This window comes from Patiria miniata, unplaced genomic scaffold (assembly GCF_015706575.1).
Source record: "Patiria miniata isolate m_02_andy unplaced genomic scaffold, ASM1570657v1 HiC_scaffold_2, whole genome shotgun sequence".
Lineage (NCBI taxonomy): Eukaryota > Metazoa > Echinodermata > Asteroidea > Valvatida > Asterinidae > Patiria > Patiria miniata.
Genome location: NW_024037058.1, coordinates 4,392,424 through 4,419,268, shown reverse-complemented (window position 1 = coordinate 4,419,268; position 26,845 = coordinate 4,392,424). Strand labels below are relative to the sequence as shown.

The following is a 26,845-nucleotide window of genomic DNA, read 5'->3' as shown; positions in this document are numbered from 1 at the left end:
AATCCCCTTCTTGAAATTCCATCTAATGTCATTGAATGATACATGTCTTTTGGGGGAAACGGTCTTGCTATGCATGGAAGCAGGTTTCCACAGAATTTTCAAAGTATGGACCAAACTTTAGATGTAGAGTCCTGCCCATTTCACCTGAAAATATAAAAACCCACCAAATAAGAGCTGAATTTTCTATGAACCAGGGAAACAGACAAAGGAAGTTCCGCCATCTGTTTATTTCCTGAAACTGCCATATCCGTTTTTGCTTTGAGCTTTTAAGTCCTGTTTCTTAATATCCTTATATACCTGGTACACCAAATATCACTAAGTAAAAAGGACAAGTTAGAAATAATAAAAGGTTTTGTTTTAAAATGTGTTTAAATACAATGTACCAAGTACCAAAGCAACTCTTAATTAAAATAACCAGGTTTTTTGTTGCTCTGTTCTATTCTGAAACATTTGATAAAATGTTATGAACTAATAATTAAAGAACTTACATTTACAGGAAATGGTACCTTAGGGAGACAGTTCTCATAGGGCTGTGTGCAAACGTTTCAAATTTGAATGACCCGTAACCTCTTTTTTCCCTTATCTTACCCCCACGCATTTTGTTATATTTACATTTTGGACCACGAGCAATCGATCTAGCCTATTTGTGACAACAGAATGTTGCATCTAAATACGAGTTGTGACATTAGGGAGACATTAAAGTGACTCCCTAACGTGTAACTTATGACGAAAAAAGTCTCCGTAAGGGTACATTAACAAGAATTGTGCTAAGTACATATACTGTGTACGTGTACCATTGTACTAATTTGTACATGTAGTTTCTAATGAGCACAAACATGTTTGACTGCAGAAATATGACAAAAGTTTTAAGAGTGCAATATTGGCGTTTAAACTACACATATGCATGAATTTTATACCACGACTTTCTTGTGTTTTTCACACGTACACTACAATGCAAAATATACAAGACATTAATTCATTCCATCAAACAAATTCTTAAGTTTCACCTAATCAAATATTCCTATTAAATTACTACATTTTTTAAAATTAATACGAAATACATTGAAATGTCTCCCTAATGTCCGGTGTCTCCCTAAAGTATAACTTGTGATGAAAAAGTTCTCCTTAATGCCAAAAAAAAAAGTCTCCGGTTTCTGGTATGGAGCTTGCCCAAAAAGTGGTGCGGCGACGCGGCTTTTTTTTTTTTTTACCTGATTTTTTTGCTTCAAATGTCGGCTGATGACTACAAATGGTGCCCAACTAAACTTAGTGCAAATATATGGGAGTCCAGAGAGGCCACATAAAGCTTATTCTCGACCATAACCCAATCTAAAAACACGTTAAAATTGTGCAGCAGCAGGATTCCAGTCAAACCAGTGAGTTTGGCGGTTTTGAGACATCATCTTTCATTGAAAAAAAACCTTTTTCATTTTGCCGACGCGCATGGCTACGGCGACGCGCACGCATACCAGAAACTGGAGACTTTTTTTTTTTGGCCTAAGGGTATATTAACAGGAATTGTTCTAAGCACATATACTGTGTAGCATTGTACATGTAGTTTCTAATGAGCACATACATGTACATGTATGACTGCAGAAATACGGCAAAAGATTTAAGAGCTAAAATATTGGCGTTAAAACCTACACATATGCATGAATTACCATGACTTTCTTGTGTTTTTCACACGTACACTAAAATGCAAAATATACAGCACATTAATTCATTCCATCAAACAAATTCCTTAGTTTCAAGCAATCAAATGTTCCATTAAATAACTGCAACTTTTTTAATTAATACAAAATATGCACTTAAATTTGTTCTTGATTAGTACTTCATTATAGTTTTGGGCACTTTTTTAAATAACTGCCATTTTTTTTTAATTAATACAAAATATGCACTTAAATTTGTTCTTGATTAGTACTTAATTATAGTTTTTGGCACTTTTTCTGTCTGGCACACGTAACACAAAAAAAATCAAAGGTTCTTAAAACATTACCATGACATTCTTGTGTTTTTTCACATATGCACTACAAGGTAAAATAAACAGCACATTCATTCCATCCAATAAATTCTTATTTTTCAACGAACCAAATATTCCAATTAAATAACTGCTATTTGTAAAATTAATACAAAATATGAACAGAATTTTTTTCTTGATTAGTACCTAATTATATTCTTTGGCACTTCAATTATATGGCACACGTAACACACAAAAAATCGAGTTCTTAAAACATAATTACCATGACATTCTTGTGTTTTTTCACACATATACTACAAGGCAAAATATACAGCACATTCATTCATTCCATATTGATTAATTCTTATAATTTTCTACTAATCCAGTTAAATAACTGCACATTTTTTTGTTATTAATACAAAATATGAGAAGAAATTTGTTCTAGCTTAAAATTTTATTGTATTTACATTTTTGGCACTTGTTTATATGTCACACATAACACAAAAACATCAAAAGTTTTGAAAGCATCTTTGCCAGAGTTTTCTTTTTTTCACTAGTACTAGTTCTAGTCATACTTTACTTGGATTTAAGACACGTTCAAAGCACATTTAAAGTGTATACCTTTGAAACCTGTTGGTGAGGTCCACAAGTATAAACAGTGATGTTCATTTACCTCTCAACATCTAACATTTCAACAGGCACAACACATAATGCTCCTCAGCACAAACAACTGTGCATCACAGATTGATAATATCAAATTCCCCCTCCACAAAAAAACCCCCAACAACAACAACGTCTAGGCATGCATGCGGTGCGATTCCACGAAGCCATTTCGACTCCAATTACCAACAGATGCGGTATCGGTCGCCGCATACCCACTGGCATCTGAACACAAATTGATATTAAACTTGTGTCCGCGGCGCGTCCACAGCTCTGAGCTATGCAAAAGGTCCAGACCTACGCAGGTGTCTCCTTTTTTCTTCTTTTTCTCTCTTTCTATTCTCGTCTTATTTGTTTCCTTTATTTAGCCAGCAATTTGTTATTGGAATCTGAAGCCACGCTCTGGGTCTAATTTAGTGTAACTGCTAAGCACAGTGAGTTTGCTTAGCCAAGGAGAAATTGCTAAGTGAAGAAATGTTTTGCTAATAGCAAAAGCAGCCAAAATGCCATGTGATAAACTGCTTAAGACAAGGGCCCAATTTTGTTGCACTGCCGAGCACAAGATTTTCCGCTAACAGCCTCTGTCTATTTCATGGACACCATAAGCAGTAAACACAGCAAACGCTTAGCTTACCACAGAGGAAACGGCTGCTTAAATCAGTGTTTTTTCTTTCTTCTCATGAATGCCATTACAAATTGAAAACACTGTACACGGTCTTATGGTTTGGAATTTCCTTATTTTTTTTCTAAATTCCCAGCTGCATTCCTGATTATAGCACAATTGTCTGCCATATAGTAAGCACAATATTTCTGCTATAATCTGAGCCCAGGGGCCAACTTCATATAGCTACCACATGTAAGCACAAAATGTTTGCTAAGCACAAAAATAACACATTCCTTTGATAAAAACGGGTTATCAGCCAAAAAGTCTTGCTATGAGTGGATCTCAGCTGATTTACTCTTCCATGTAGTTTTTACATTTGCTAAGCCATATTTTTTGCTTAGAAGCTCTATGCCATTGGACCTATAGGGCCGTGTCCAATTATGCATTGCCAGCTATAGCCTCGTACATGGCTTAGTTCACAACTGATAATAGCACACAAATCTGCTAATCAATATAGTATTCGGTTTAAAAACTTCTCAGGACAATACCTGACAAAAATTTGAATCATACGATTCAATACACAAGAAGCTCAAATACACAAGTAGCTCTATATACAAATAACACATGGTTGGAGGGTTGATAATCGATATTAGCTCCCGAGGTATTGGAACTAGTCTGTCAACTTCCAATACTGAGGGGAGCTAATATCAACTATCCACCCAAACTAAACCATGTTTTATTTGTTTTACTATACCTCATACATATTCACAAAAATTGCGTGAAGTTAGATGTATACATAGGTTTTCTTGGCAAAATGTTGTTGTGCGTGAGCCTGTTCTTTTCATGTAGCTGCTGTATGTTGCAAGGGTAATGGTCACGGTGCATTACCCCCGTGTGCTAGTTCCACAATTGCTTCGTAAAGCGCATCATGCGTTGTACTAGTGTACTGGTAAGCAGTGCGATAGTGTACTAAACTACACACGCGGATGTGTGAAACCTCGCATGCGCGCTTGGTAAACAGTAAAACTATCGGCGGAATGAACCAGTGAGAACTCTGCTCTCGATCATGAATTTGTATGAGGTAGGCCTATAAGTTATATCAAACAGATACAATTTTCGATTAGTTCATGTTGATTTCCCTTTTTTACTTCTCTTATAATTTTACAATTTATCCGATTTGTAACTGCCTCCTACTGATTCAACCCCTTTGTGCTGTCCTTGTCAAAATATCCATCATGGTCCCTCTTCCGTGAAAAAGTGGGCTAGGCATTGGCATAGGAGTATGTAGGGTTGTCACGTGTCAGTGAATTATCCACTAGAAAAAAAAAAAGATCGATCAAGAAAGTAAATTCGAACTTTACCCTGTCAGCCATCATAATTAGATCTTTTTTTTTATTTTTACAAATCAAAAGATTTACCTTTTGTACATTTTCTTTAACTAACCAAGGCTTATATAGACCTATCTCATCTTGTCTAGTTACATATATCTATCTTCCCATTTTGTTTTTTTGTATCTTACATGTATCTCATCGGACATTTCCCACACTTTATATTTATCTAATCAGATTCTTCTTTTTTACGTGTTTGGTTTTGTTTGCTTTTCTGCATAATGTCTTTGTCTCACCATGTTTGTCCTTTTTGTTTTCCATTTCCTTTCTTAAACATGCTTGAACACTGAGCTTCATTGCATTTCAAAAATCAAACGTTTGTTAGGATGCAAACAGAGAGGAATAAGAAGGTGAAAAACAGAACTCACCCTTTTCGGCTTTGTTAAGAGTGAATTGGAACTGGAAGTCATCACTGGCTGCGCTAGATGTTTCAGATTGGGTATCTTGCCCACCAGTGTCAGGCTGGTCATCATGTGCCACTTGCTTCTCAGGGGACAAAGGTGACTCAGGAGAAGAAAGGCGTGGTACGTTGTAAGGCTGCTCATCCATTGGGTCTCCAGTTTGGGATTTCTGACCGCTGCAGCTTTTTTGAGTTGAATTGTTAGAGTCCGCCTGCTTCCTACCCTTGCTGGAATGAGAATGGTAGGTAGTGGAACTGTTGTGTCCATTCTCCCCACCGGAACTGGAAGAGCTCTCCCCATCATTACTCGAGGCAGGGGTCATTGGTGAGCGTCCCTGTAGGCTTTTAGCTTGTGGGACTTTGTAAGGTTGGTCTCCATCCGGACCTCTCATCGTTGCTTCATTGAGGTTGAGAATGGCGTAGGGTTTTGCCGATGGCCTGACCTTGGTCTCGGATACCTGCTCGTATTGTAGAATTTGATTTCTGCTCATTGATTTACCTCGGTCCAAGATGTTATAGGTTTGCTCTGCTGGTGTGAGCAGAGAGTCAGATGTCTGGTCAGTATGCTTTCTGTTTGGTGAACCATCACAGCCTAGGGTATTGTAAGGTTGTTCAGCTGTCATGACTTTCTCGTTGAAGTTGAGAGCATCTTGCTTTCTTCTTGGTGCCTTTTGGAGATCTTTGGTTTTAGCAGGATGCTTTTGTTTCACAGAGTTTGCTGTGGATCCCTGTTTCTCATGGTTTGTCTTCTTTGCCTTACCATGATCTCGACAGCTATTGGGTTCTTCTGCTGATGTGTGTCTTGTTTTGGATGGCTTTTTATTTCGGCTGCCCTTCTTGGATTTTTGTTTGGCCTCTTGCGTTCTTTGTTTGACCTGGTTTCTAATCGGCATACCCTGGTGTTCTAGGCTGTTGTAGACATGCTCGGCTGGTGCAACCAGAGTATTGCTGATGTGTGGTGCCTCGTGTGGCTGTTTTGCTGTTGCAACCATGGCTGTTTCGTTTGCATCTTGCTGTCTGGCCTTTGCTTCACCCTCGTCTAGAATGGGCCCCATCTTTTCTTGGCCTGACATTGCTGTATTGCTAAGGAGTGGGACCTGGTATTGTTCCTCTGCTGTTTGGTCATTTTGGTCGGTGTTTGGCCCATCAGCTGATTCGTCTAAGATGTAAAGGTTGCTCTCAATGAATGGTCTCCGGGCAGAATCCTCACTGTCACTGTCATCAGTGTCATCTTTGTCTTCGCTGTCAGAGTTACTAGGAAGGACTGTTGCATAGGCTGGGTCATGCTTCATCTGGACACAGAGTTCCCCTTGATCAAGATTGTCATCCTCTGGTTTCTTGTGCTTCGAATTGCTGGTGGGATGGATTTTACGTTTGTCACGATCCTTTTTGGCTGGCTTCTTGGTCACATCCTTATTATTCTCAGCATCGTTGTTCTCAGAATTGTTGTTCTCAAAATCGTGGTCTTCACTGCTGGTGGTTCTAGGATGATCAAAGACATTGGGTTGGTTATTCTTTGACTTGCTTGGGGTGTGGACACTACTGTAGTCTCCATGAGGATTTTTTTTGTCTGCATGGTCCACAGAAACGCTGTCCTCAGAAGTGGTGTCCTCAGAATCGCTGTCCTCAGAATCGCTGTCCTCCGAATTGGTGTCCTCAGAATTGGTGTCCTCAGAATTGGTGTCCTCAGAATTGGTGTCCTCAGAATTGGTGTCCTCAGAATTGGTGTCCTCAGAATCAGTGTCCTCAGAATCTTCATTGTCTGTTGGGGTGTCAGGATTAAGTATGTGATGAGCTGGGCTGCTATCCGCTACTTCGTCTTCTGGTGGAAAGTAAGACACAAAAAATGGGGTATTATGAAATGTACTTGAGCAGGAATAACTTGATGCAAGACATGCAGATTGTATCAAATTTGAGATGGACACTGCTTTGGGAATGGGTCAATCTTGTAACGTTTCCTTCAATTAGATAGCATAAGTTAAGAGTGGTCCTCGTGGGAAATATGTGAGGCACTCTGGCAAAATGAGACAGAACTGGGCAAAGATGAAGTGAGGGTTTGCAGTTGTTAGGAAAGAGAATTAAATTCTCCTTTCAATAGTGTTTGCTGCACTTCAGTCGGACATTCCGTTGACAAGTCATGGCTGCTTAAATTTTGCATTAATCAACAGTTAAAAAAGTAAAATACTGAGAAAAAGGCCGTTTAAGTTCTGTTTTGTAGTTGTGAAAATGAAATATGCCATTGCTTTTCCTTAACCAGTTTGCGTCGGATGACGTATATAACCGCAAAGGTTTAAGTTCTGTTTTGTAGTTGTGAAAATGAAATATGCCATTGCTTTTCCTTAACCAGTTTGCGTCGGATGACGTATATAACCGCAAAGGTTTTGCGGTATTCGGAACAGATGACGGATAAACACGCAGGGAACAAGGCCGGAAATATCTGTTAGCGACCCACTCGCAGTAAACAAGGCTGGATATATGAGTGTGCTGCCCAAGGGTGATGCCTGGCATGAGGTCGAGTGAAAGTAATCCCGCACCTCGTTTCGCTCTTGTCAAAATAATCCCTGCGTGAACTGGTTTAAGAACACTTTTATTCCACAATTTCTTATACGTTTAGTAGATATATCAAATATTGCAAATATCAATCAATCTGAAAATCATGAAAAAAATTAACCAATTCGTTTGTTTGGTTTTTTTTTGGGGGGGGGGGCATTTTTTCCACTACCACCTGTGCCAAGTTCCGTCTCATTTTGCCAGAACGCCTTACATATTTCATTGGTGGTCTGGTAGTGCATGAAATAAGTTTAGTGTGTTTTTTCACAGAAGTTCCTTTTATAACCCTGTATCTATTTTGTTATATACTTTTTTCTCCTGTTGCATACTAAATATTTTGGCAGCCAAATTTAGTGCAGTTTCAAATCTCTTCATAACATAAGCAAATGCTGATAGAAATGCCTAGATTTATTTAATCAAAACAATCACTAAATATTATATGAATGCACCCCTGTGTACTCTAACTGAAAAAAATATCACTTCGAGTCAGTTTTAAAATAAACACCAACCCCATTAGAATGTGCCTCAGCTTCTCAAGATATACAATTGTTGAAAATTCATTCAAATTAATTAATTGCCAACCAATTCTGAGATAAAAACAACGGAACTCACCTTTTGTCTTTCCCGACAATGCCTCCATGTGCTCTTTCTTCTTCTTGCTCTTTTTCCCTCTGGAATGAGAAGGGCCATCATTATGTGCTATCGTTTGCGTTCTGCTGGGTAGAGCTGGTGGAACACATTCGTTGATTTCTTGATAGATTTGCGTGCCGTCATTTGCGTACCCTGACAGGTCTGCTGGTTGTATCTTCGTCATGGCCAGTGCATGACAGTTGGCACTACCTTCTGCAGGAGATGAGTCGTCATCATTGACCCTCTTCGATGGCCTTTTGTCATTGTCGCGCTGTCTTCTTCTACAAGCAACACAGCAGACCACAATTACAATGATGACTAGAAGCATATTAGGGGCCGCCACAATCACCACTATGGTGGCTGCATCTGTAGAATCTGTTTGAGATGTTTCTGCAGATGATGCCTCTGGTTCAGAATTTTGCAGAGATGTGGTAGTCTCTGGGATGATGGTCAGAGGACCAATTGAGCAATTGTTTTCAGGCTGTCCAGGGATACAGCAGTTAAAGAAGAAAGAGTTATTGAAAGTCGGGTCAATGCTGCTGATTGTAATGTTGTAAACTGATTCTTCTGAGAGGGATTTGTTGTGGTTGCCAATGTGTTGTGTATGATTTGTGAAGGACACCTCTAGGTCATGCCGCTGAGACGTGCACATGAACGTCACCTGATGAGTGCCATGCTGGATCGTAGTCCAGTCTGGAATCATGGAGCAAACTGGATCCTCTTCCACGATCAGTGTTACGTTGTGAGAATCGCTCTTGTTTCCCATGCTTTTTGAAAATAAATCTGCTTTAAACATGAACAATCCGCCATCCGCCTTTTGCACCTGCCTAACCTTGAGTGATACAGGTAGGTCTTGAATAAGTCGGCCGTCTTTGTCTTCTACATGTATTGTGCCAAATTCCACATCTACCCTTTCACAAGAAATGGTGGTTGTTTTTGACTCGCTTGAAACATTTTCCTGAACATGAGACACGTCAATAGTGTTTCCATTGGACCAATGCAAGTGAATTGTTACTGGCAATGTTCCTCTCTCAAACTTCATCACGTAAACCACTTCAAATTTATCCCCTTCCAGCACCATGTCGCAAACAACCACTGAAGTAAAGTGAAGGATGAACAGCAGACACAGAAGAAATGCCATCTTGTATACATTCATGTCAAAACTCTGCACCGTGAAGAATCCTCCGACACCAACTTGTACGTGTCCATCACCAACTTTGTCAGATGATAGTGCAGTTTCATAAATGTTGCAAGCAAAGGATATATTAACTGTTTGTCCACTCTATTTCCTCGAACAGTGCACTCTGCACTAAAAAGGAAATGCCCTGAATAAACAAACAAAAAATGGCATGACATCACTTACACTTTTGTCGCATTACTATCATACATGTATGCATGCGCAGTTATAAGTATAAACAAAACTTGAAAAAGATCATCTGTCTTCTTTTGTTTTACTTAAAGGAATCATTACCGGTAATGAGAGTGTTTAAAGTTCCCTGTGAAGAAGAGTGCAGAATATGCGTCGTAGCAGATGTTACTATGAATAACATTAAGTTTTGTTGATGTGATCATTACTTTCATTTTGTTCTGGCACTGTTTATTTGGATAAGTGCAAAGTAACACATGGAATTTCAATTACATGAAGATTGTGGGTTTTTTTTTTTTTAAGTTTCCCCTCGTGCATTCTTGAATGAAATAAAAATTACACAGCAAAGTACATTGCACCCCATAAAACAGGCATGGATCCAGTGGGGAGTATGGGGGTCGAACCCCTCCCCCCCCCCCCCTCCCTGCTCTGATACAGGTCTAAGAAAAAATGTACAACAATTATGGTAATAATAATTACCTATATGTCCGCCTGCCCGCAACAATCGGACATTACAAAAAATCTGACGGGCCAGTCCCCCCTGAAAACTTCCTGGATCCACCCCTATAAAACAATACAAACATATTGATTTCATACCATAATACATTTATGTAAAACTATGTTGGATATCATTTTGATTCCTTTGTAAAAACAAAAAGAATTCACAATAAAATAAATATAAAATGGTCCCAGGATTTTTGAGAAATGTAATAGGATGGAACTTTTCAAACTATGGGCTATGTGCACAAGTACCCCATCAACGAAGAGTTGGGAGGGGACCTAGACTGGTTCCTGATCAATCCACTGCGTATTTCGAATGTATCCAAAGTTATACGAGACAGGGATTAGTCTCGGAGACCATCGCAAGTTGAATTTGAACGTATATTCGCGTGCTGCCGATGATGCCTGACGCTCACGCAAAGATGCAGTGGCTAATATTCTAAGCTTTTGCACATTCAGGAAGTTGTGCGTACTTTGCGCGGAAACCAGTACAGTACAGTATGCGCACGCTGTGTGTACCATTCACGGAGTTCTCAAAAGAGGTAAAAATGCGCCCTTTTTTGTTGGCGCATGGAGCCCATAGAGTAAGCTGGTTCATAATGCACACGAATACACCAATGTGAATGCAAAAAGAATTTGACTTCAAGTTGAAGTATGTTGCAAACTGCTTTCTGACTTGATTGAACTGAAATAAGGTGGCCTGACATTCCAATCTTAACAAGATCATCTTCAGAGGCAGTAGATCTTGTTAAGATTGAAATACTTGATTTAAATAAATTGATAGAGATCACATAAAAACATATAGGTTTGTGTCTCTTTGCATAACTGTGAAAATTTTACATTTTGAATTTGACTCCTGAACCCTTAGGTAATAGCCTTTGTCATGTTGCCACCATTTCAGTCATGTTCCCTGTATCCAATATTAATACTGAATGATTACTTTGTTTACGTTGATTTGAATGGGAAAAAAATCAAGATGGCCGCTGCATAATAATGGTCTATGCCCAAAGCTCAAGTCAAATCCAAACAGTGCTTGTCAAACAAAATGTCCTCTAGTTCATTTATAACTGTTTCCCTCCCCCCACTCGGACTTCTACAGTACTTCACTCCTGTCGCTCAGCTGTCCATTGCTGAACAGGTGAACGAACAGCTAGGAAAAAGCCAAGGGTAAGACAGTTTGGGAATCTCAACTCAGCCCAAGTGTTTACCATCAAGCGAGCACTTCAAACCTGTCCTTTTTACTTAAGTTTGATGCGTTGGCCATTCACCTGCGAAAGCACTTGTGTAGTAAGAAGTTAGGGTGCGTTTTTTTAGACAGTTGGAGGCTTGCGAGTTGTTTTTAAAATTTGCTGATGGCTGCCAGTGCCAGATCAGATGAAGAATTTTGATTGCAATACTAAATTAGCACACGCAATACATTGTATTATATTGTATTTATTAAATATTATCATGAATAATTGTGTTTATTCGCTGTTGAGACAATAAAACCATGGGCATGGGTGTCGCCAGGATCTTTTCTAGAGGGGGGCAAAGCACATTTTCCCCCCGAAATACTTGTTCTTTTCCAGCATATTCTTGATTTATCATTTTTCGAGGGTGGGCATGGACATTAGGCCCCCCCCCCCCCCCCCACCCATTCAGTTAACATCAATATGACTTCGCTACTCTTTTTCTTTCCTTTGAATTAAAGATGAATTGCAGATTACAATCAAAGTTGAGTGGAAATGGATTGGGAAGCAATTTGACCATCCAGCGAGAATTACGCTTTGTATATCAAGAAAGAATGACAACTTCTCATCCAAGAGATATCCAGTTAATCACCCAACAAATTGAACTCAATTCCAGCATCAACTGCATCTTATGATGCACTGTATTTCCCTGTACTGCCCCAAACTCCGTTGCCTGTGACACCCCAAAACTGCCTATGGTCATGGGCGCCACAAGGGGGGGGGGGGGGGCCTTGCAACGCCCATGACCATGGGCAGTTTTGGGGTGTCACAGGCAACGCAGTTTGAGGCAGTACAGGGAAATACAGTGTATTTATCATAAGATGCAGATGATGCTGGAATTGAGTTCAATTTGTTGGGTGATTAACTGGATATCTCTTGGATGAGAAGTTGTCATTCTTTCTTGATATGCAAAGCGTAATTCTCGCTGGATGGTCAAATTGCTTCCCAATCCATTTCCACTCAACTTTGATTGTAATCTGCAATTCAGGAGACCTGTAGAGATACATGTTATGCATTCATCTGAATTGACTCACCAAGACGTAAATCTCAGCCTTTTTAAAGAGAAGTTGACTTTTATCAACTTCTTTTTGTTGGCAGGTGCAAGTGTACTAATTAGGTCATTCTGGACAATTCGGAGCATTTTGTGACATTTTGACAATAGTTGTACATGCAAAACTGACACATAAGTTCACTGGGTGAAAGAGAAAGCAATGCTTTATCTGACACATTCAAAATCAATAAAATGAGTCCAAACAAAAAAATCAACAAATTGTTTGACCCTTCATGCATACACAAAAATGTACATGTACATGACGTACGCAATGTTTATTGTGGCACACTGTAGTGGACAATATGTCAATTAATATCAATAATGGTTTATTTATTTGTTATCCCACCAGCACGAATGGAACACGGAGTATTGCAGTACATCAGTGTCCCACATACCATGAGGTTCATATCTACCCTAAAAATCATTTATTTCACCAGGCTTATGACCACACATAGTAAATTTGTCACTTTTTTGGTCTGCTTTTCATCTCAAATTGTAAAGCGCATCGAGATTTATTTCTGTCATATTTTACGCTATATAAGTTTGATCTATTAGTACTATTTTGCCTGTTTCGTGAACGTGAGTGGGATCTAACAAATTTGCCTTCAAAATATGAAACACACGTGCAGTACACAAACTTTAAGGCGGTTTTCCTATATACATGCATGCAGAAGGAATAGCTCACGCATTTTGGAATAGCGTAATACGCAGAGTGCGATATCAACCTATCGTGATATTAGGTATAGTATCACACTGTTGTTGCCATGGATCGACCAATAAGGACTGAGGATTCAAGTTTGCTTGAAGATAATTAACAATTGTTGACTGATATGATGCGTTGAACACCCGAGGGGCGCATAGCACCCGAGGTGAAATATGCACCCCAAGGGTGTTCAAAACGTCAAATATCCCACATCACAGCAGTCAACAATTGTTTTGTTATACCTCTGTCTTAGATTCTTTGGATTTTGATGTAAACATCACGAAAACAAACAGCAGTAAACAACAATCATGACAATCGAACGTCAACTCACATGCATGTCGCATGCTCGAAACAGCTGATCGTTTGCTAGTTCGCTGCTCCCACTCATGCGTGAACTAAAAAGCATGGTGAAAATAGCATGGGTACCAATGATACAAGTGTTTCACACCGTAAGTACCGTACGTACAAAGTCATAGCACACTCCCTGTGGGATATCACACATGTGATATCCCACAGAGAGTGTGCCATGACTTGTTATAAACTTAACACGTGATTGTTCTATATTGGCCAATGAAAATACAGTATTCAAGACAGAGGTACATGTACCGGTATAACAATATATAATATCCACCTTTGGTGGCGCAAGACCGAATTGCGGTTGACCTATACATTGTAATAATAACATCATAATATTAAAAGAGCATATAAGACATGACAAATATTGTCAATTCTAATGAGCAATATGTCATATGACTGCAGACATATGACAAATATTTTAAGTGCATTATATAGTGACGTTAAAACTACACCTGTATACATGAATTACCATGACTTTCTTGCGTTTCTAACATGTACACTACAAGGCAAAATATTCATCCCATCGAGTAAATTCTTAATTTTCAACTGACCAAACATTTAACAACTGTTGACTGCTGTGATGTGGGATGTGACGTTTTTAACACCCGAGGGGCGCACCATACTTTACCATACTCGTACCATACTTTCAATGGGGGCGCTGTTCAAATCCAACGATTATTAACACTATATTACAGAATAGTTTACAAATACCCTCTAACCAACCCCATAAAATTAGTAAATTTGATGTAACAATCAAATTTGAAGTCATTTTAGTTTTCAAATGAACATATGGCAATTTCAGATACATTTACAGATGTATAGTAATATAAACTTTTATTTCGCCAATTTCATCAGACCAAAAAAACCGACAAATTTTTCCTTTTAGGGCCTTTTAGAAATCTTAGTTTTAGGGGTATAACAATGACATAACAGCTAAACTTTCACATAATACAATAACTGAAAAACATGGAAAATGGAAAAAATGAAAAAAATTCGATTGAACTAAAAAATTGAATGAAACTCAAGAATAGCAACATTTTTTCTTGAAAGGTTGTACCGAGTCCGTTTCCAATCAGGTCCAAGGAGCTTCTGGACCAACTATCTGTAACAGAAAAACAAGAAAAGATAAATAAGTTCAAACTTTCTGTGTAATCCTTCAACAAGTTGAACTGCACACAATATCAGTCAAACCTCATCTCCTTGTACTTTTAATAGGCCACGAACTTATCAATCACCCCTCGTACATTATAACATTTCTTATGAGAAATTTTTGCAAAAAATAATTTAACAATAAATTGTTGTAGAAGGGATCAAACATTTGCTAGAGAGGAATGAGACGGTGAAAAATAGAACTCACCTTTTTCGGCTTTTTAAGGAGTGAATTGGAGTGGGAAGTAGTCACCCACTGCGCTAGATGCATCTGATTGTGTCTGTTGCGCATTAGTGACGTCATGCACCTTTTTCTCAGCAGAGGTCAAAGGTGACTCAGGAGAAAGTAGGCGTGGCACTTCGTAAGGCTGCTCTTCCCTTGAGTCTCCTGTTTGGGATTTCTGACTGCTCTGGCTGTTTCGGGTTGAATTGTTGGAGTTTGCCTGTTTCCTACTCCTACTGGAATGGGAATGGTTGGTAGTGGAACTTTTGTGTCTATTCTCCTCACTGGAACTGGAAGAGCTCTCCTCATCATTACTTGAGGCAGGGGTCTTTGGTGAGAGTCCCTCTGGCCTTTTAGCTTGTGGGACTTCATAAGGTTGGTCTCCATCCGGACCTCTCATTGATGCTTCATTGAGGTTGAGATTGGCAAAAGGTTTTGCCGTTGGCTTGTCCTCATCTCTGCCCTCGTCTTCACTCTGTGTGAGTGTGTCAGGATTGACAATGTGATACATGTAAGCCGGGCTGCTATCAGACACCTTCTCTTCAGCTGGAAAATTAAGGCAGCAATAAAGGTGGGGTAATTGGGGTATTATGAAATGTACATTAGATGGCACATTGGACAGGCATAACTTGATACAGGACACGCAAAATGGATCAAACAGGAGATTGGCACCGCACTTGGGGATGGGCCATTGTTGTAATGGTTTTCTTCTTTTAGAAGTAATAGGTCAAAAATGGTTCTTGTGGGAACTGTGTCAGCCATGGTCTTGCAGTGTGTAAACCAACTTCATTGTCTTTAGTTACTGGAGTCAATAGAATTTCCCGTTGCATATACATGTTGCTCTTATAACCCTGTATCTAATTTTGTTGTAAACTTTTTTTATCTGCGTTGCATACTAAGTGTGGTATAGGCTTTTTGCAACCAAATTTAATGCACTTTCAAATCTCTTTCAAGGGACTATGACGTGAATTTTACTTTGGATCATATTTTGTGCAACTTTCTACTCCTCCTAAATGTATCACATCCTTTTTTTGGTCAATCTTATATTGCACTTCTTTAAACATTTAAAGATATTCCATGCTTTTCCTGACAATTGATGCTGTGATGCCATGTGAGGAAGACACTGTTCAGTTTAGGGGTTTTATGTTCAAACTGTTAACCCAAAGTTTGCTCATTGAAAACATTTGTGAGAAAACTGTGCTCATTGGTGTACTGTCATGTACTGAAACAACAACTAATCACCAAACAAATGAAAATTTACAACAGCAAACATCCAAAATTCTGGCAAATTTTAGTGCTGAAATTGCTGTAGCATTGACATTTCTGCCTGAAATAACATCACATTTTTTTGTCCATGAATATGCAACTTCACATCGGCATAACAACCAAAAGGCATGAAAATGCTCTTAAAGATTGGCAAATGAAGATTGAAATAAGGTCAAATGGGACACAAAGGTGCATTTACAAGGATGCATAAAATCATTCAAATGAATTAATGGCCAACCATTTTTGTGATGAGAACAAAGGGAGCTCACCTCTTGTCTTTCCCGACATCGCCTCCCTGTGTGGCTTCTCCTTCTTGCTCTTCCTCTCCCTGGAACAAGAAGGGCCGTCATCATGCACCAGGATTGGCATTCTGCTGGGTAGCGCGGGTGGAACACATTTGTTGATATCTTCATAGAGTTGCGTGCCGTCATTTTCGTGCCTCGACAGGTGTGGTTTTATACTTGGCATGGCCAACGCACGACAGTCGGCTCTACCTTTTCCGGGAGATGAGTCAACTTCAGTCTCCCCCTTCGATGGCCTTTTCCCATTGTTGTGCTGTCTTTTACAAGCAACACAGCAAACCACAATTACAATGATGACTAGAAGCATATTAAGAGAGGCCGCCACAATAACCACTATGATCGGTACATGTAATTCTGTAGAAGCTGTTGGAGATGTTTCTGTAGATGCCTCTGGTTCAGAATTTTGCAGAGATGTTGTAGTCTCTGGGATGATGATCAGAGGACCAATTGAGCAATTTTTTTCAGGCTGTCCAGAGATACTGCAGTTGAAGAAAGAGTTATTGAAAGTCGGGTCAGTGTTGTTGATTGTAATTTCGTAACTTGATTCTCCTGAGTGAAATTTATTTTTGTAGCCAATGACTTGTGTATGATTTGTGAGGAATGCCTCTGGGTTATTCCGCTTGGAAACACACATGAATGTAACCTGGGCGCCATCCCTGATCATGTTGCAAACTGCTCTCTGACTTGATTGAACTGTAATATCCAAATCAAAAAATTAAGGCGGCCTGACGTTCCAATCTTAGCAAGATCTTCTGCAGAGGCAGTAGATCTTGTTAACATCGGAAGTACTAGATTTAAATAAAGTGTTTGAGCTCACAAAAACCCCAAATATTTTGGTGTCGTCTTGCATTACTGTGAAAATTTTACATTTTAAATTTGACCCCTGAACCCTTAAGTAATGCCCAAAGCTCAAGTCAAATCCAAACAGTGCTTGTCAAACAAAATGTCTTCTAGTTAATTTCTAACTGCTTCCCTCCCCCCACTTGGAGTTTTACAGTACTTCACTCCTGTCGCTCAGCTGTCCATTGCTGAACAGTTGAACGAACAGCTAAGGAAAAGCCAAGGATAAGACAGTTTGGGATTTTTACCTTTGTCCTTTTTACTTTAGTTTGATGCGGTGGCCATTCACCTGGGAAAGCACTTGTGCAGTACAAAGTTAAGGTGCGTTTTTTAAGGCAGTTGGAGGCTTGCGGGTTTGTAAAATTTGCTGACAGCTGCCAGTGCCAGATCAGATAAAGGGTTTGGTGATTGCAAGGATTTTTAGATATATCCAATTAGCACATGCATACATTGTATTCTCGTCCTCCTGCTGAAGGAGGCCTTACTCAACCCTGCAGTTCTTCTGCTCCATCTTCTCCTGTTGTTATGTCTCTAAACCTTATCCTCCAGACCGGAGATTGATTTTGCGTGCCGGGCATTCGGCCAGGCCAATTCAACCCTTGCCCCCACCATCTAGAGAAAACTGAGGGTAAACCGACCCCTTTCTCTCATGAATAATCCCGTGCAAGCATCTCTCTCAACAGAAAAAAAACCTGACATACATGTACATGTAGCTTGTGTTTGCGAATCCGTGCATTTGGGTGATTACTATACATGTAATGGTATGCCGGGTTTTACAAGTCAAAAGATCGGGTAACATGTTTGTATCCCAGGCTGCACATTGTTAAATGTCACTTTTTAAGCCCTTGCAGGAGCTTCTACTTGTCACTTGGTGGTCAGTCGATCATTCAGTTTGTCTGTCTGTCTATCTGTCCCCGAAAATTGACCAAAATTATTTGATGTTAGTAAATGCACTCTTAACCCTAACCCACCTCACTCCTCCAAAATCCTCCTGGCGGTTTTGGAGGATTCTAGAGGATTGAGGATGAATGGTGATTGAATCAAATGAGGATTCTGGAGGATTGAGGATGAATGGTGATTGAAGCACATGAGGATTTTGGAGGGTTGAGGATGAATGCATTTTGAGGCAGGACTGTCTGATGATTTTGAAGGATTTGGCGTTGGTTATCCTTCATTTAAACATGAGTGCAAAGTTTTGGGATGAGGAGGATTTTGGAGGATTGAGGATGAATGCCGAATTTGAGGCAGGACTGTCTGACAATTTTGAAAAATTTAGGCGGAGTTGCAAAATTTTGGAGGATTTTGGAGGATTGAGGATGGTTGTAAGCAACAAGGGCCTAGGGGGTTAGGGTTAACGAAAGTTATCAGAAAACAGGCTTTTTCTCGATCGATGAGCATGCACGTCTGTTTTGCAAGTGTCTGTCCCTGGAAAATTGACCAAAACGAGCCCTTTAAGTTTCCCAAAAAATATAACTACCAAATTTTACTTTAAAAAACAAACAAACAAAAGAAATAAAATACTTTGTAAATGGAGGCAAGATATGTGCAGTAATTGTCATGTGGTATATACGGCGCTATATAGCACGCTATATTTCATGGGAAACTAGGGGGATTATTTTTGGTCAATTTTCAGCGCATGATTTTTGCGTGGGACGGTGGCTGGGCTTACATGTGCACAATCATTTCATGCAAAATTTCTATGCAAGCCGGCCAGAGCTTATTGTGCTCTCGCACTTTTTTTCCCCTTTTCTCTCTTTTTTTTCATCGAGATTTTCATTATAAATCAATTTTATTTTTAGAACACATGACAAATCTTTGTTGTTGCCCAATACTTGTACTTGGCCAGAAAAATGTAATGGATAATTGTATTTTCTCAGCTGAAAATGACAATGAACAATTTCAATGACAATGAACAAACTTCATGTCTTTGATCAGTGGAATTTCAATACCAAAGGACAAACAGTTAAAAAAAAAAACATTACTTTTTAATCAGTGAAGTTATTCTTGGATATTGCTGAAAAGGTTCTTTCCTCGTGCCAATCTGCAACTAATGATTTTAATTTTTTTTTTTGACGAATTGCTTTCCCTTTCGCCCAGTGAACTTCTGTTTCAGTTTTGCAATTTCCTGATGTTTGTTTTAAACAGATATGTTGAATGAAATAACAGATAGTGCAGTGTGAGTTGGGACACCACCAGCTCACAAAACCAAAGTGAATGTTGACTCTTCCTCGACCAATGTAAATAGGCAGATTGTCATCCCTCCAGTTTCTTTTTCAGTATTGTTTTCCTAACGTTTCTGGCCTTTGTATGTTTATCTGCAATTTTGAACCCATATTTGGAAAATATGAATCACTGTGGAAAAGTTAGAATCAATATTTAATAGACAAGGAAATGAACTTGGATTAAATCCAGCAATCTAAAGAACCATTAAATTAATTCTTGGTCGCTTACCAAATGAGCTATCAAGCCTTACATTTTTTGGTCTCCTTGTTCAATTCAGTTCTGATTCAGAGTGTGGTTTGTTTCCCGTTGAGGTAACTTGATACAGTTTAAGTCCTTACGTTTTCAGAACTGACTCACAGAGTTTTTATTTTCTTTTGGAAACTATTTACAGTTCTGAAAGTACAACTGAACTCTCTGAGTTCCTTTCCCATAACACTAGTGACCTTCTACCGACATTGTAATCGCACGAACTAGCTGAAGAGTGCAGTTTTAAACAAAAGGGTAGCATATTTGACAAACAATGAAACCACGCAACTTTAACAATTAAAATTACATTGTGGACTTTGTCATCATGTCCTCAAGACCACACACATGTTTTGAGCAATTGAATTGAAAGATCTTTTTCGCATATTCGCTTGATGATCGAATATTCGCACATTTTCTTTATTATTTGGCACAGCCCTATTCTCTCCACATGCTGATTTGTAGACTTTTATGAATAGTGCAAAAAGTTATGTGAGTTCAATTACAATGTATGCATAAACTTAATTAAGAATATTACTGATTATAACAGATCTACATGTACATGTGTACCAATTGAGATATGCAGCCCAATACACAGATCCATGGGCCCTAATTGTCCCCTTTTTTCCCATTGTGTTTGATTTAGAAAATGTAATGTTAAATTTCAACCAAAATTTGAAGTCTTTGATTCAGGATATTACTGCCTTGAGTAAATATTTGGGCAATCCCCCACCGTCTAGAGGCTTTGAGGAAGCTAGTCTGAGTGTTGTTTCGACATCGAAAAATCAACTGTCAAGTTCCTCAAACCAAACTCTTCACACTTTCCATTGCTTAAACTAATATGTTGAAAAATGAAATGCAGCCAACTTTCTGTTTATATTGCATTCTCAATTATTTTTTTTGTTATTCCCATTTCAGTTTCGTATCGAAGTGTAGTATAACATAACCCAACACTGAGTCAAACCATTATGATGGAGATAAATTTTCTCCAGACACTCTAGTTTTTTTTCTTCTTTTTCTTCTTTTTCTCTTTCTTGGATTGCGACATGACATTTCCCCAAAAATGTCCCGAGTCATGTCCATTAAATCCTAATGCCATCCCGCGCAGTTGAAGAACCCTTGACTCCATTTCTGCCGACTTTTGCCGGAGACCGAACAACTCCTTTCCTACTCTTGACTTTTACCGAGGGTAATTCTGCAATGGAAAAATAAATTCTATTTTGATTTTTGTCTGTGGAGGGGAAATGATTCAACTGTATTGAAACGTGACTTGTGTCTTGTTTTGTTTTTTATATTTTTTGGTATTTCAGGGAAGGATTTGAATTGTTAACTAATATCAATTTCACTAATACAGCACTTTTTCCCTTTGATTGATTTGTAAGCTGCCTGTCTATATATGCAGGCATGCAAGTTTTCCTCAGGTCCGCTGATATCCTCATTTTTTACTTCTCATGAAGCTATTACAAATTGAAAAGTACTGTACAAAGTCTTGTGTGGTTTGGAGTTTCCTCATTTTTTTCTAAATTCCCAGTTGCATGCCTGTATATAAGCTTGTAAGTGTTTCAGTCCATTCTGTTTTGTTTACATATTCAGACCAAGTCATGTTTATATACAGACCCAAACATGAAGAAACCAATTATACAGTCACGTACATACATGTAGGACAGAAAAACCACCGGAATTGCAGCTTCATGTTTACTTGGTCTGCACTTGTGAAATGTACTTTTTATTTGAAATGTATTCAGTAGCTTTTACCATTTCATCAATGTTGTAATATTTCATCACTTTTTTGTTATTCAAGCAGATAGAACCTAGCATGTCACTTACATTAACGTAGAGTACATATATATGATTTTGATTAAAAAGGTTGAAAAAGATATCAATCTAAAGAAAAAATAAGTCCTCCCCCCAAAAAAACCCCAAATATGATCAGATTAAATAAATTGTATACCGGTATTGTAACTATGATTTGAAATAAATGCTGATACAGGTTTGTGGTTTGCAGATGGATATGTAATGCTCGCAAAATAAGGTGTTTTCCCTTTCGTAGAACAGATTATATTCTCAAGATGTTCTCAAATTTCCACTCATGCTCAGTTTGTTTACAGGTTCCCTCCCTGTTTACCTTTTATTTATCTCTTTTGTTGATCGGTTCCTTTGTTTTACACAGGTGGGATGATGGGCAGGGATGAGAATAACAGGCAGCCAGCTAAGAGGGCAGCCTACCCTGCCCCTGGCGACACAAACAGCCGGAAGAGCGACCACTCCAGGGGAATTGAGAATGGACAGGTGTGTATGTGAAACTCATCAGAAACAAGTTTTTATTACTCGATCATGAAGGGATTAAAAGATGATTCAAGTAGTGTTTATCAGGAACTGTCTCATAGAATACTGTGGCAAAGCTTAGGGCCTGTGGTTAATTTTCATAGTGCTGCTGAGTTCATGCAGGGTTCCCACAGTCATGAAAAAAATCCTGGAATGAGAAGCTATCATGGAAATTCATGGGAAAAGTCATGGAATTTTTTTTTTTACTAGCATTCATGGAGAGTTGATATTCCAAGGAAAAAAGTCATGGAAAGTTATATTTGGCTATCATTTATTAAACATATATGCAGATCTCTATGTTGTTAAGAGCTTTGTAGTATCGGTACCATGAAATCTTTGGAACATGGTAGGATTCCTTATGAGTGTCTGGTGACATTTACATGCAAGTTAAAAATGAACAGCTACATACTGCAGGGACCTTTATTTTCTGTGTGATGGTGATTGTGGGCCAATGTAATGTGAAAAGGGTCATAACATGCCAAAACAGCATATGAAAGCCGTGAAAAAATCATTGAATTGAATTTTATTTAAAGATTGCTGTGGTGTTGTTCAAGGGCGGATCCAGAACACAATTTTGGGGGGGCCAAAACAAATTTTTTGGATTCTAGATGCTCTGTGGTGCGATCTGAGGCAATTTCTGACCACTTTAACCAATTTATTTTGAGGAAAAGATGGTGGTGTACTCATTGCCTGCCTTTATTGCGATGTCACATTAAAAAAAAAAAAAATTGGTTTCGTTTTGTGGGGGGGGGGGGGGCCATGGCCCCCTTTGGCCCCCCCCCCCTGGATCCGCCCTTGGTGTTGTTCATCTTACTCAAGAGTTGTCATCCATTTGGGGTCAGTAAGCTGTGAGCAGAACGAAGTTCATGCTAGTTTGACGGAAGAATTTGCTTAATAAATTTAATAGGATTCCAGTGCTGTGGTTTTTTTTTTTTCGAGTTTCACTGCCAAACGTTTTGATTGTTTTTCTTATTGCTATTTTTGTAGCAGTGCAGAAGTGATTCACTTTTGAATGAGACATCAAAGAAAACATCTGTTGAAACTCTGTAGGGTAATTCCCTTGAATTCTGGTGACCTGTTGCCTAATTAAGCTACAAATACAATGTATGTTGGTAGTGTGCCTTTTGTTGTATTAATAGCGTGAAATTAACAAGTCTTTGTTAGCAGAAAACTGTGTACCTAGCAGTGCCATGAAATTCGCCTCAAGATGCTGATGATTATGTGTATTCACATTTTGACCTCTGACTTTTTACAGCTGGATGCGAGTGATGCGGAGGACCTGATGGAGGACCTTAGTGACCGCATCGATGCAGCCATCTTGAATCGCCTGAACCAAGCCTCATCCATCACCACCATGGGCCCTATCAGCAAGCTGGCAGTCTTTATTGCCAGGTACTGAAATACTGGATTAAAAGCTGAGTGAAACCTCAGTAAAAGAATCTGATGAGAATTTTTTTCCCCCACAAATTGACTGACCAGCGTACTGACACGCTGGATTAAAGTGGTGAAAAGCCTGCCTGGATTAAAGCAGTAAAAAAAAATCATGACTGTGGATTGTCAAACATACGACAAGACAAGATATTTTTCCTCAGAAATTGACTGATGAGTGTACTGATGCGGGATATAAAGCAGTTTCAGTCACAAAAAAATGTGACAAGGATTTTCCTAAAGAAAACAGTTACCAATGTTGACTTTCAAGCATGAACACACTGGATTTAAACAGGAAAAAAAGTTCAGTAAAAAAAATCCTAAAAAGACTTTTTTTTCACAAATTGACTGACAAGCGTACTGACATGCTGGTTTAAAAGCAGTGCAAATTCTCAGCCACAAATTCTGATGAGACTTTTTTTATTGAAGAGCAGCCTGACACACTGGATTAACAGAAGGGAAAAGCTTCAGTAAAAAAAAAGGAAAAAAAGGAGAGAATTTGACTGTAAATTACTGTGTGAACAGCAAACAAATGACAGAATGTTTGGTCAGATGTCAGTGTATAGATTGACAACTTGACATAAGTTTGTTGTTTGTGCTTTTTCTAGGTGCCAGTTAGCATGGTTAGTCTGCCAAATTGACATTAGATTAGAATAATGCTGGGGTGTTAAGAATTTTAACTAGTAATTGAAAATAATCATCCTTTAAACGTGAATGACACCACACCTGTTTTTATCCAATTAATTGAGCAAAATGGAGAGAAATATATGAGAATCAGATTTTGGCTATTACATTTTAGAGTAAAAAATGGGTAAATACCAGATATTTTGGTTAAATGACCACACAAAGAAATGACCTATCTATATCAGCAAAACTCACAAATTTTCAGTAACTTTGAGCTGGTTCACTGTGTCTTGCTGTTCATATGGAAGATTTTTGAGGTTGCTTTAAGTAGATCATGATCGTTCCAAAAGATGAAATTACAATAGGTGCAATTTCTAACTCTCCATTTCTAACCTCTGATGCTCTTAGATATAACTATGACCCCTACCGTGACTCCCCCAACGACAACCCCGATGCAGAACTTCCACTGACTGCTGGAGATTATATCTACGTCTATGGAGACCCAGATGAGGTGAGGCCTAATTACCTATTACCTATTTCGAATCTGGATCGCAGACCAAAAGTTTCTGACTATTCTCACAAATCTTAGGTTAGAAAGGCGCCAATATCACTTGACCAAAACGGGCAGGATTCACCCATTACTTCAATTCCAGAGTTTTAATGCTCAGTTATGTTTGTGATTGCTCGGGTAAAATGGTTGTATTTACCAACAAAATTGTAATTTCAGCATGTTCCATTCCTATGGTCTTATCTGTTGGTTCTATGTATTCAGGAACAAACAAATAAAATAAACATTTGTACCTTTCTTAGTAAATGTGCAAGTATACTCCAGAGGAGGTTTCTGCACAGTACAGGAAGATGATGAAGGTGATGGGGAAAAAAAACATTTACAGGTGTACACATACATTTCCTAATCGTATTGCATTTCCTGTTATCGGTTGTATCCGTGTCTGTCGCTGCCATTTTTAGATTTCCTGAAGGGTAACATTACACAATTTTACCCTCGGGGTCATTGAAATTTGAGCATGTTGACAGAGCGTCCTTTTGATCAGATATCGTCAGGTTGGTTTTGGCAGTTCCGTAGGAAGCTTGTCCTGGGTATTTGCAAAATAACCATGACAAGTTATGAATTTTGTAAAGACAAAAATAGGAACTGTTCTCTCTTTTTCCCTCGGATATCTCAGTATTTTCATGCCTTGGTGCTGAACTGTCACTCCTGTGTCAAAGCATGAAAAGCACCCCAGTGTCCATCATGTGACTGTACCTAGCAACAAGCTACCCCTGCCCCTGGACCCCGCCCCCTTTCTTCCCTTCCTAAATGATTGTGTGTAATACCATAGAGTACCAAATATATTGGCCAATGAAATAGTGCATTTGTTTATGGTGTAAATCCAGGACTCACACACGCATCATCATGGGTGAATCGAGGACAGGAACTAAATCAAGGACGGCCTCGATTAGAAAACGTGTACAAAACCAATGAGAGCTGTTGCGAAAAAGTTATGAATACAAACAAAGGAAAAGGAAAGAGGAACAAAAGAAAATCCTTGATTTACACCATAAACAAATGTGGGTAAACAAGCGTGTGTTTTACCCGAACATGTGTCTCACAAAAGGAAAAGTTTTTGTTTTTAGAATATTTTTTATGAAATGTTTTTTTTAGAATCAACTATGTAACACAGGTAAAATTCTGTTGAAGAGGTATGGGGGAAAAGGGTCCTTGATAGTTTCAAAATGCATATTATAGATTCATATCATAAGCAAAAATAGGCCAACAGTGCAATAAATATTTGAGCCCACACTTGTTAAAATTATGGGGTATAAAACAGGTAAACACTAGCTCTTTACATGCCGTTTATTCACTTGGGGCGTGTTTGAGTGGCTTCCCTAAGCCAACTCGGGTATTGGCAGACAGGTTAGTGAGCTGGGCAACTTGAACGCTCACATGCTACTGATTATCACCCGATGTCAGACCAAACACTCAATTTCGGATTAAGCCTAGTTAATCGCTTTTCCGTCATTTGCAAAAAGTAACAACATTGGACTGGAATTTATAGCTTCGGAAGTATCAATTAAATAAACAAATAATTTTTTAGACTTGAAATAAAGTCGATTTTTTTTGTCCACTTGACACTTACGGATCTTTCCCGCTGTATGGCCATCATACCTGTCAGTCTCTCGGAATTAACCCATCGGATTATATAATGGGCATAGTAGGCACTGGGCCTAGGGCCTGCGAAAAATTTGGGGGCTCACGAAAAATTTGAGGGCCTACGAAAATATCAAATTGTGGAATGGCTTGCATAATACAGCTTAGCATCAGCGTGAAATTTGTGCTGGTGCCTAGGGCACAGTAGGGCCTACGGAACACTGGTGTCTACGGTGTATGGAGTACTTAATTTGACTCTGGGAACAACACATACTTTTGATGTAATTCTACAAGCAGGGTCTGTGCTGTCTGAACAGCACAGGAGTAACCCAAGTCAAGCTAATCAAACGCGCCCAAAGTAGACCACATGGGTGGGTAAAAGAAATGCCACCACCTGTCCTTACATCAACCTGCCTTACTTCCACTACCCCATACCAAATAGCGCCCTCTACTGTTCACGCTTGCATAGAATAAGAGGATCCTTATCATTGTGTATGTGATCGGAGTTTGTTCTTCCATCTGGCATGATCATAATCATCCAACTGCCATTTTCTATTGCATGTTGCTTTCATTCCCGAGTAGGAGTCGGAATGGGTGAGTCTTTGATCCTCTAAAATGAAGAAAAACTTAACCATCTTTCCAGTACTTCTTTTTTGGTCTTATTTTTCTGGTTTTGC

The 26,845-nt window shown here is 38.9% G+C and overlaps 2 protein-coding genes across 2 annotated transcripts in view; one reads left to right on the top strand and one right to left on the bottom strand.

Moving 5' to 3' along the window:
• The window catches only part of LOC119726853 (RIMS-binding protein 2-like), a 100,869-nt gene that overhangs the window by 32,221 nt on the left and 41,803 nt on the right, over positions 1-26,845 (top strand). The window contains exons 8-10 of the mRNA XM_038198708.1: positions 21,813-21,931; positions 23,223-23,359; positions 24,428-24,530. Coding sequence (XP_038054636.1) covers positions 21,813-21,931; positions 23,223-23,359; positions 24,428-24,530 — 359 coding nt within the window. The remainder of the gene's footprint in view (positions 1-21,812; positions 21,932-23,222; positions 23,360-24,427; positions 24,531-26,845) is intronic.
• On the bottom strand, positions 14,285-16,439 carry LOC119727044 (putative protein TPRXL). The gene is made up of 3 exons (XM_038198937.1): positions 16,304-16,439; positions 14,754-15,314; positions 14,285-14,498 (listed from the first exon to the last, which is right to left on the bottom strand). Exons 1-2 carry the CDS (start codon positions 16,401-16,403, stop codon positions 14,767-14,769), a joined length of 648 nt encoding a protein of 215 aa, XP_038054865.1. The 5' UTR covers positions 16,404-16,439; the 3' UTR covers positions 14,285-14,498; positions 14,754-14,766.

Coding starts and splice junctions, on each gene's coding strand:
- LOC119727044 (XM_038198937.1), bottom strand. CDS start 16,403: ATGCCAATCCTGGTGCATGATGACGGCCCTTCTTGTTCCAGGGAGAGG. Junction 15,315..16,303: donor GATGTCGGGAAAGACAAGAG/GTGAGCTCCCTT, acceptor TTAATTTTCCAG/CTGAAGAGAAGGTGTCTGAT.